Here is a 12,159-nt window from a genome sequence, read left to right on the forward strand (position 1 = left end):
GTTTAAAAAAAAAAAGACTAGCAGGGAAGTGACATTTCCTAGCCATGTGACTCTAAGCAAGTCATTTAACCCCAAGAAGCTCTTGCAATTCTTCTCTTAGAACGGATACTAAGACAGAATGTAGATTTTTTTAAAAAGGATAATTGGAAAGTTAGAAAGGAAAAGAGGCTCCTTTTGGGACACACTGAATTTAAGATGGGTGAAAATATATCCACTTCTAGATGTTCCAAAGGCAGTAGATAATGTTCAGGAAAGAGATTAGGACATAGATATGTGGAAATCTTCTATATGGAAATGGCAAATGACACATCAAATCACTTTGAGGCAATAATTCTATAAGTTTATCCTTAATCTGTCAATATACACTGATGCTTCTAATTAGAAATAAAATAGACTTGGGTTTTGCTTCAAATTGTACATAGTTTTTACTTCTTTCATTTCTACATTCTTATATGTACAGAAAAATCATGGTAATCTCAAAGTCAGAAGTCTAGTATTATTCAGTAAATTCAAAAATGAATCAAAAAGCTTGAGAAAGCAGACTCTACAACAAATAACTGAAGATAAGAAGTTAGATGATGGTTCAATATGACTGGTCAGTTCATCAACCACAAAAAAAAAAAAAAGGAAAAGTCTTCATGGTTGGTGATGGCTATTAAAAGTCAAAAAATACCGGCATACCAGAATAACAAGAAAAGAAGAAAAGCAGAGAAAAGAGAAATAGCATATTCTAGGAACAATGAATTAGTAATCAAAAAAGTATCCTAAAGTTTTAACTCTAGGTGATCTCTTTGAATATCAATCTATGATTTCACCTTTTCTAGTTCCACTTCTGGTACTAGCTAGTTGAACGACCTTAAACAGATCATTTAACTTTTCAGAATGTCAGTTATCTGGTTTTGACAAGACAATTCTTAAGGTTACTTTCATCTCTAGAATGTTAAATTCTATGACTTAAAAAGGGCAAAAGCAATTTTGATGGATCAATATAATAAGGACTAACTTGTCTAATGTGTCATCCAAGCACAGAAAGGAATTTCTATTTACATATGCATTTTTCCCCTAGCAAAAAATAAGCCTAAGAGTAAGAACTGTTTTATTTTTATCTCTATCCTCAGAGTTTAGCAAAGTACCTGGCTTTTAAGCAATTAAATACTTACTGAATTGATCATCAAATTTTGGGAAAACTAAAATTAAATACAATTATTGATAACAATTGGTTAAATTATACTACAAATAATATTCAGCTAAATTACACTGAAATTTTACATCTTATAGTAGCTATTCTCAATGAAAAAAATCAGAGCATCTATGGCTGAAAAAGAAAAAAAATTGAAGATGATAGTGGTGCCTAAATGTTAAATTTTTTAAAATAAGCAAATCATTAGGGTGACAAGTAGGCCCACATTTTTTTCTGCACAAAAAAATTAATAAAAACAAACTATCCTCTAATTAAAAAAAAACAATGTCAACACTGCTCAGTCTTGCTAATGTATGAAAAAGTCTTCCATAGCAGTGACCAATGAATAAACTATCCTAGATTTGAAGAAAAGTGAGGACAGAATAATTGGTTCAATAGGGCATAGGTTATAAACCAAGTTCTAAGTAGCTGGAAAATTCAGTCACAATAGACTACTCAAAGATATCAAATATGAGGTGACAGATATACAAACAAAAATTTGATGACAGAATGTATTATAATATGTTATGTTTCAAAATACTAATGAAAAACAAAATTCCTTCCTAAAAATAGAATGGCTTCATTATACAACTATTAAACCATCCCTGAGGAAATAGTTTTATCCTATCTTCTTGTCTAGCATTGAACCAAGATGTTAGTCAGCACATAAAATGTGAGTATGAAAGAGATCTCAATATTGAACCTTAAATCTCATTCTAATAATTAAGGATGTGATTTTGAATTTTACATCTGAAAATTTGTTAACTGTCAAAATCTGAGAGAACTTGAAGATTGTATGTTGTTAAATTTGTATAAATGTCAAAGCACTGTGGGGTGCTTAGGGCGTGTTGGAGCAGAAAAGGCACGGCCATCCAATGCAGCTGAGGAAGTCTCCAGGTGTAACGATTTTTTGTGCCACTGGACCCAGGCTTCCAACGCCGAGAGAGTGGGACTGTCTCTGTGCATTGACTTTTCCACTTAAATCTCCTTCACGCACAAGTGTTTTTGTGCACACTCATCTACATCACAGATGAAAGCACACAAAGACAATCATCATCCTCGGTTACCAAGAGACTTCTACTATAAATGTCTTTATATGGTTTTAAAATTTTGAAGCTTTTGTGCAAACCTTGTAAAAATTCACTAGCACAACTTCTTAAAACGGTTAAGGATATCTTTCTGCAAAGTTAAAACCTAATACACATGAGATAAAAGAATAGGTTGACCATATTCCTCCTGTTTGATTATTTGCTTGACATGAATAATCAAAAGATAATGGTAACAGAACCATATGTTCTCTATTTTTATATCTTTCAAGGAATCTTAAATAATTTTGACATCATCATGGAGGATACCATTTTGAAGGAAAGCCTTTAAAGCAATGTTTTATACATAAAATTAGATGCTTCTCTATAATCAATAAATAATAAGCACAGTAGAATCTTGAATTCTCTATACCTTTCAATTAAATGTGTGAAAGTAAAGAGGCAGTATGACAGAATTTCAAAAGATTTTCCCATTAACTTCTCATGCCTTCATCAAAGATATCCTTTACTCATGTAAATTTATTATCATATAAATTTGATATAGAGAAGATAGAGTTTTCAGTAACATATTCTAGGCTTTTACTGAATTTCTAGAATTATATTGCATAGCCATATAACATTCATACATATCTGATTTTACTTTTGCAGGTTGACTGAAAGCAATGTTTACAATTGGACTTTTCTGGTACAATGTATCAAAACCCAACACCTTTGAAAAATCTTCCTTACCTCAAGATCCTGCTATATTTCTTTCTAATTTTTCCCCTTGTATTTTGTGAATATCACTTGTGATAAGAATGTGTGAAGCCTACTTAAGAAAATGTGGGAAAGCTGTAGTATTTATGGCAACCCTTTTTTTTTAACTGCCACCCCATAAAGGAGACTAGTAGCAGATTTTCACTCAGTAAAAAGGATTCATCAGAGAGTTCTTTAAAATTATTCAGTTCCACTAGGGCTTTTGAAAGTATTCAACATACAAATATATGATTTACATACAATTTTGCATGAGAAAAATAAGAGTCTATTCATTCACAGAAATATATATATATATGCATATATATCTTAAATAACAATGGGTGTATAAAAATACAACATTATTACATTAGAGTTATCTGTTCTTTAAAAAAAAAATGGTTTTACCTGTAGGTGTAGTTCTTTATCCAACTGACTTATTCCTTGTGCAAGTTTTGCTAGCTGTTCAGCTATCACAGCCTGGTGAATAGATTGAGAAGTATAAGTCTTTACATCGAAGTCTTCACTTAAGAAATCCAAGTAACATTCTGAAAGGGAAATGAAAAAGACTCATTAAAAATACAGAAATAAAAAAATAAACAAATTATTATTTTATTACTAACTCTCAAATAAGGAACAAGACAATTACTATATAGACATCAATCTTATAAAAAAAGAGAAAGATTCCTTCCATGCCTATGAAAAAATATTAAGGACAATGTTTAGGGCCCCAGTTGTTTATATGCAAAGCACAAAACATGAATAATAAAGTGAACTTAAATTTTAACAAATGGAAATAAACAGTGCCATCCACCAAACTTTAGCAGGATGGGGCTCATGACAAGAATATAACAGGTAAGAAAAATGAGTTTCTATCATATGAGGTGAAAACAGAAAAAAACACTGTATGATAATAAGGCATAGAAACTTTTTTATGAAAGTCTATGAAATTAAGAATGGAGGCACATTAAGATCAGTTAAAACAAAGGAAAACAGAAGTATTGTTTTCATTGTAGGAAATAGTATAAATTTCCAAGACAAATGGAAAAAATGGTTGATAAACTCCTGATGGAAATGATAGGAGCAAATTTTATACTTTCTCTCGTGTCTCACTAATCCTGGAGGGGAGGTAGCCAAACTCTCTGTTCCCCATTGCCACTTCCTAATCCTTCCTCTGCCCCATCACTAAGCAGCTCCTCCTTCTTTGAGGTTCACTATACCCATGTATATGATCCAATTATTTTCCTAAGGGACAGTTACCTATATTAGCCTCCAGGGAGTTCTCTCTTCTTTCCTTCTGAGGTCAGCACAAAACTTAAAATCATTGTCTTCATCTCTAAAATAACCCACTTTTCCATACTAGAAGATTTCAACATACATGTTGATGTGTCCTTAAACATTCTAGCCTCCCACTTGTTTAATCTTCTCAGTTCCCATAATCTACTCTGTCACACCATTTCAACTACTGACCAGAACAGTCATAAACTTGAACTCACCAGTGATCACAAGTGCAATCACAAGAATTCTAAAAATCTTTGATCCAACCATATCTCCCTATATACTTTACTTTTAAGCCTATATTCTTCATCTTCCAATGGCTTTTAGACTTTTCACTTCTCAAAGTTCTCCTAGGCATCATTCCTGCTTTGGCTTCAATTTCTTTCCTTTCTAAACTTGGGTCTATCATTAACCAATCCAATTTTATTTTCTCTTCTAATCCTGAATCATTTGCACCTTGCCTTACCAAACCCCAGCCCTGGATTACTCCTATATCACCCACCTCCTCTGCTCATAGGCATGTACTGCTAAATTGCACTAGAAAAGGTGACAACAACCCTGACTGGATACACTAAACATTTGTTAGTAAATCTAAAATGGGCCTTCAATAATTTAAGGAAATATTTCAATTTTTCCCTGAATTAACTCTCCTTCCCATTCCTAATAGTGGTTATGACAAACTTTTCTCCACCAGCCTCCTAGAATGACCCCTCCCCAAACTCTCAGCAAAGAATATCTCTTCTCTCTTTCGCTACATCTTGAAATCACTTGCATTACCTCCCCACTCTCTCCTCCCATACTCCAGTCTCTGATGAAGAGTTGGGCCTCATCCTCAACAAGGCCAGTTCTCTTACAAGTATCCTTAATCCATTTCTTTCCGGTCTTCTCCAATCTGGTGATTGCACACTTTTAAGAACTGCCTGTGGACATGAACAACAGACTCTTGGGAATCTTGGCTAATCTTCAGGATTTACTCTTTACATTTTCTGTTAATCTATCAATAAAGTTTGCCAGATGTTCATTCTGGTTCTGAGTCATTCTATCAAATTTACTCCATACTTTGGGTCTGTCACAAAATGATTTAATGGCTTGTAGGAGGTCTTCCCTGCATCTTTTCAAATATGAGAAATTAGCTGGTCTTGAGAAATCAAGTCTTCCCTCTCATGTTCTCTAGACCAGTCCATCAAATTATCATCTTGTCTGGTCTTCTCAACAAACTGTCTCTGTTCGTGAGGACTAAATACCTCCCCCCATAATTAATTTCACATCTTCAAAGTCAGGTTCATACACCTTAAATGCTCTCTTCAGTTCTTTGGCACATTTGTGTGGTTCAGAAACAAATTTTGGAAATCTCTTCTTCAGATATTTTAGACCTTGTGTAGTAAATGACTTGTGAATCTTTATGTGTAATACTCCAGAACCATCGGTTAGCCTGGCTACGTCATGAAGAGGCATAATTTTGTATGCCCCTGTGACTTCTGATGTTGTAGTGTTGTCTTGCTTGCTAATTGCTTTGAAATTGTCAACTAGTGTCTTCAGTCCTTGAACCTCTAGCTTTATCTATATTACTGCCTAGTTTTTCTGTGTTAGTAACTTCTTCCTTTTTTGTTTCTTCAGTCCCCACCTCACTCTCTTTATCTTTCTTCTTAGCTAGATATTCATTGAAGATCTGTTTAACTAAATCTTCAAGTTTGTTGTCAAGGACTAAGATCTGGGCTTGTTTTCTGGGCAAGATCATTCTCAATATGATCTTCACAAATGTTATGGTCTGAATTGTTGCCATTAGAATAACATACACTTGAGTTACTACCTGCCACATGACAGAGTTGTTAAAAGGTATCTTAGTCACAAAGGAGGTGGTGTTTGAAATTAGTTAAATGGTATCCATCACCACTGATGTTATCATGTTATAAATTAAGCAGTAAGTCCAGTATATGCCTAGGATCATAATGATATAAGCCCAAATTAACAATTGCCACATACTGTCTTTCTTCAATTTATCTCTTCACTTGAACCCCAAAGATGGCTATCCTTGTTCAGGGGTTCCAACTGTCAACCCTCTTTTAGTTGGCCAAGATGGATTCTTTATTTAAAACTGGGGTGCCAAAACTGTGCTAGCAGGGGATCAGGAACCAAAGTTTGACAGGTAACTGAGAGGGAGGGATGAAGAGTAACACCACTTCCCTCCTAGGCAGAGCTGTCTTAGAGAAAATGGAGTTGGATCTGACCAGGGCTGAAGGGTAAAAGAAAAATCCCCTTCCATCTCTGTTCCTATTTTCTTCTTTAGCTAATTGTATCTATAATTCCTTTAGCACACTGAAGATATCTGGTTTCTCAATTAGTTAAAATATCTATTTATTAGATAAGGGGTTTGGTATAATAGGTTAGGAAAGAGGAAACAGGAAGTCCCTGAACTATTTTCCTCCTATAGTTTCTTCAGGGTTTTGAAGCTCAAGTCTAGGGACTATGTCCCTGATGATCTTAGAATCTTTGTATGTTCAAGATGATGTATTTTTTGGCACAGAGAAATAGCTTTTGAAGGAAATTTTCTGACCGATAGGCTATTGCTTCTCTATCCAAAAACTATGAAGACCGATGGTTAGTTGATTCCCCCTCTTTCTTTCTTTTTTTTTTTAAACCCTTACCTTCCATCTTGGAGTCAATACTGTGTATTGGCTCCAAGGCAGAAGAGTGGTAAGGGCTAGGCAATGGGGGTCAAGTGACTTGCCCAGGGTCACACAGCTGGGAAGTGTCTGAGGCCAGATTTGAACCTAGGACCTCCCATTTCTAGGCCTGACTCTCAATCCACTGAGCTACCCAGCTGCCCCCGATTCCCCCTCTTTCTAACTCTCCCATATCTTTTGTGGGCACCACCACTCTTTTAGAAACTCAGATTCACAGACTAGGATTCATCCTTGATTTCACACTCTCCCTGCACATATCTGTAGGAAAGGATTTCTAGCAGGACATAGCAATGCAGGCTGGCAGCCTGGATGGTACAAGATCAAAATTCCATAGACCTTGGCTGGGTCAGGATTCTAAGGCAGTTGAAGAGGCTTTTTCTCTCAAGCTAGTCAGACTTGAAAATGTGCCTAGTGGTCTCCCTGAGGAACCAATTGAGGAACTGCCAAGGACTTTGGATTATCAATAAGATTGAGTGAGTGTTCCCTTTCACATTGGTGGACAAAGTGAATGGTGAGAACCTTCTCCCTTTTTGGACCTTGTGAGGACAGGACACTACAACTTGAGTCTGCTGCCTGACTTAACCATCTGGAGTTTGTGAGAATCTGACCCTGTGGACATTGCTAACCCCTTGTAGTTTAGTTTTAGTTAAGTTAAGGGTTTTTAGGTTTCATAACTGGATGGGTTAATAGTAGTGCTTCCCTAAATCCCCTTCAATTCCCTTAATCCTTTTAATTAAATATACCGTTATTTATTTTATTAGTGTTATTCTGTTACCTTTCCCTGAAACCTTTCCTAAAACCTTCCCTATAACAGTTTTAATATAACACATCCAATCCAGTGTCATCTTGTCAATTTGATTTCCATCCATTGAATCTCTTGTATCCATTCCCTAATTTCCACTCAAACTCAAAACCCTAGTTGAGGCCTATATTCCCCCACTCACCATTGACTATTACAACATATTTCTTTCACAGTCTTCCTGAATTCATCTTCTATCAATTCCAATTCACCCTGCATACAGTTGGCAATTAGCTAAAACTGAATAGAACAGTCTACTGCTCAAGAAGCTTCTATATAGTTTGTTAATGTCTCTAAGATAAAATACAAATTCCTCCTTTTGGCATTTAAAGTCCTTTACAATCTGGCTTCAGCCTATCTTTCAAGGCTAAGTGAAATTTATAGTACCTTAGAAATCACACTACATTCTGGACATACTGACTTACTTGCTATTCTCCCCATCTAATATTTCATTCTCATCTCTGTGCCTTTGGATAGCTGGTCCTATGTCTAGGATGCTCTCCCTCCTCCCTTAAAGTTTCGGTACAAGTAGGTCTTCCTATAAGTGATTTTTCCTGATTCCCAACATTGATAGTATCCCTTATTCACAATTTTTTAAAACTATTTTATATATTTATATTATATAATTTTATTTTGCAACTATATATAACTATATATTTGGCTATATAGATATAGATATGTGTGTGTGTGTGATTCTTTCCCCCTTCCCATGCCTTATCCCAGAAGGTAAGTTTCTGGAGGATAGTGACTATCTCTTTTTCATCTTTATATCTTTAGTCAACATAGTAGGTGCTTAGTGTCTCATTTTTTTTTAAATTTAAGTTTATTTATTTAATTAGTTTTGAATATTTTTCCATAGTTACATGAATCATGTTCTTTCTCCCACCTCACTCCTGTAGCCAATTAGCAATTCCACTGGGTTAGTAAGTGTCTCTTGATTGGTAAGTTTTCTTCATTCACTGGAGAGAGTCAACAAGTCAACAATTTATGAAGAATGACTCTGTGCCAGAGACTATGCTAAGCACTGAGATTCAAGAACTCCTTCCATGCTAATCAACATTCTTTTAATTGAAATAGAACGAAAAAAAATCTTTGCAGCCAAAAAAATGGCAGTCAATAATATAATTAGTTTAAATATACAGTGAGACTTTAGATCACAGAATCATCTATTTAAAGGCAAGAAGGATCCTCAGCAGTCAACTAGTCCAACTCATATCAGAAAGAACTCAAATTTAGTTGTTCAAAAGTTTTCCCTTACATTGGGCTTCTATGACCACTGCTCACTGAACACACTTTTGTCAGTCTTTTACTGACAATTAAAACAAGTCTACTGCCAAATGATAGCTCTTCAGATACTGGAAGACAGCTGTCATTTCCCAAGATCCCCAGTTATTTCAAATGATTCTCATATGATTGGTATTCAAGATCCTTTATTATCCTAGTCACTGTCTTCTAAAAAACATCCCAAGTACTTTTTAAAAGACTAGGCCTGGGGGCAGCTGGGTAGCTCAGTGGATTGAGAATCAGGCCTAGAGACAGGAGGTCCTAAGTACAAATCTGGCCTCAGACACTTCCCAGCTGTGTGTCCCTGGGCAAGTCACTTAATCCCCATTGCTTAGCCCTTACCACTCTTCAGCCTTGGAGCCAATACACAGTATTGACTCCAAGATGGAAGGTAAGAGTTTTAAAATAAATAAATAAACAAATAAATAAATAAAAGGCTATACCCAGAACCAAACCTAATAATTTCGATGTGACCCATTCAGAGCAGGTACCAAATCCTGTAGTTTACAGCTAGTTTTTAAAAAGCCAAGTGAGGTGCTTTCTAGTTATTCCACAATCAATTAAGTGCCTATTGTGCATGCAAAGCATTACATCAAGCACCAGGGATATTAGAATATATAACAAAATGAACTGTCTTGGCAAAAAGTTTTATAGTCTAATTGGGGGTTGGGAGGGGGGGAAGAATGTACAGAAATAAATGACAAGGGCAGCTAGGTGGTTCACTGGTTAGAGAGTTAGACCACTATGAGGAAAGGCAGGAAGGCAGGAAGAAGGCAGGAAGAAGGCAGGAGGAAGGCAGGAGGAAGGCAGGAGGAAGGCAGGAAGGAAGGCAGGAAGGAAGGCAGGAAGGCAGGCAGGAAGGCAGGAAGGCAGGAAGGCAGGAAGGCAGGAAGGCAGGAAGGCAGGCAGGCAGGCAGGCAGGCAGGCAGGAAGGAAGGAAAGAAGGAAGGAAGGAAGGAAGGAAGGAAGGAAGGAAGGAAGGAAGGAAGGAAGGAAGGAAGGAAGGAAGGAAGGAAGGAAGGAAGGAAGGAAGGAAGGAAGGAAGGAAGGAAGGAAGGAAGGAAGGGAGGGAGGGAGGGAGGGAGGGAGGGAGGAAGGAAGGAAGGAAGGAAGGAAGGAAGGAAGGAAGGAAGGAAGGAAGGAAGGAAGGAAGGAAGGAAGGAAGGAAGGAAGGAAGGAAGGAAAAGGGAAAAGGACATACTTGTACAAAAATATTCATAGCAGCTCTTTTTGTGTGGCAAAGAATTGGAAATTGAAGGGCTATTCATCAATTGGGGAAGGGCTGAACAAATTGTAGTATATGTTGGTGTTGGAATACTACTGTGCTATGAGAAATGATAAGCAAAATGATGTCCGAAAAAGCTGTACAGCTCTACATGATCTGACACAGAGCAAAATGGCAGAACTGGGAGAACATTGTATGCAGTAACAGCAATATAGTATGATAATCAACTGTGAATGACTTGGCTAATCTCAGCAATGCAATGATCTGGGACAATTCTGAAGGACTTATGACAAAGAATGCTAACTACCTCCAAGCAAAGAACTGTTGGAGTTGAATACAGCATACTACCTTTCACATCAGCTTATTTATGGTTTTATCTTGGGGGTTTGGTTTTTTATGAGTGTGCTCTTACAATAATGACCAATATGAAATTGTGTTTTATATGATAATACATGTATGACAGATCAAATTGCTTACCAATTGTGAGGGAGGGAGATGGTTTAGATCTTATAATTTTAGAAAACATATGGTAAAAATTATTATTATGTGTAACTAGGAAAATAAAATATTTGGGGGGAAAAAGTAATTGAGGGTGATGAGGAGTCATCTGCATAGAGATTATAACTGAAGTTATGTGAGATAAAAAGACTGAGAGTGAAAAGAAAGGAGAGACAAGCACAGTAGGGATCATTCAAAAATAAGGCTTGAAAGGATAGGAAGATCCAATAAAGGAAACAAAGAACAGTCAAGTACATAACAAATCATTATAGTATATCATTAAGAAACAAAAGGGAATACAGATGGAGTTGGCAATTCACGATGTTGAATAGCAAAAAAAGATCATGGCCTGAAAGAAGGTCATTGGATTTAATAAAAAGGAAATCATAATCTGACTTTGGAAATAGCTATTGTAATAGAAGAGGCAAGGTGATCAACTAGAAAGCTGGAAATTTCAACCTAGTTCTTCTTATTGCACATGCAACTATCAACTTGGAAATACAATCAAATCAATAAAAAACAAACTATTACATACCTACTGTGTGTAAAGCTCTGTTTTTAAGGGGCTTAATTTTTACTGGTTAGAAAGAGGAAAAGGGTGGGGCAGAATGCCTGCCTCCAGAATGGGAGGATGATATGAAATGGTAAACATAGTAGAAGGCTTAAAAAATTTGTTGAATTGAATAGTATGAGCAAATAAAGATAAGTGGGAATGAGTATGATGTGTCCTGCATAAGGAAGCAAGTCATCCTGATAGTAAAAACTGATAGGAAGAGAGAAATATGAAATTTTATTTCTCTCAAGTATCCTATGATTTGCCCTATCTTATGTTTGGTTCTCATTGGTGTAATGAGATGGATGTCTATAGAGAACAAATTTCATAAGAAAAGATTTTTTAGTAACCTGAAATACAGTTTATTCCTTGATATTTTAAAGCTAATGATGGACTATCAAGGAGTCATCTGATTTTTCATCTATTTTTCTTCACTGTTACTTTTGATCTACATTCATCTATTAAGAAATTCAAACCCAGCCCCCTGTTCTCTATTTCAGGAAAAGTTATAGCAAGGAGACTCAAGTTTTGCCATCTTATGATTCCCCAGAGCCAAATACTACCGAGTTGTGCATTAGTATTTATGCCCAAAAGTCATTAAATTGTTCAGGAAAGCAATTTAAAACTAAACTCAAAAAATTACTAAACTGTGCATAATCTTTGACCAGATACCACTAGTAGATATATACCAGCAAAGAAATTAAGAGGAAAAGAACCCCTATGTACTAGAAATATTTGTAGTTATTTTCTTTATTAACACAAAGAAACATCCCTAGAAACTAAGGAGATATCCATCTATTGAGAAACAGCTAAACATGTAATAGCAGAAACTATATAACTTTTTTTTTTAAATAAAAACCCTTATCTTCCATCTTGGAGT

General features: G+C 35.8%; 1 protein-coding gene across 1 annotated transcript in view; it reads right to left on the minus strand.

Annotated features, from left to right (window-relative positions):
* Positions 1–12,159, minus strand: part of COG5 (component of oligomeric golgi complex 5) — a 441,109-nt gene that overhangs the window by 427,098 nt on the left and 1,852 nt on the right. The window contains exon 2 of the mRNA XM_007504435.2: positions 3,367–3,506. Within this exon, the coding sequence (XP_007504497.2) occupies positions 3,367–3,506 (140 nt within the window). The remainder of the gene's footprint in view (positions 1–3,366; positions 3,507–12,159) is intronic.

Source organism: Monodelphis domestica, chromosome 5, assembly GCF_027887165.1.
Source record: "Monodelphis domestica isolate mMonDom1 chromosome 5, mMonDom1.pri, whole genome shotgun sequence".
Taxonomy (NCBI): domain Eukaryota; kingdom Metazoa; phylum Chordata; class Mammalia; order Didelphimorphia; family Didelphidae; genus Monodelphis; species Monodelphis domestica.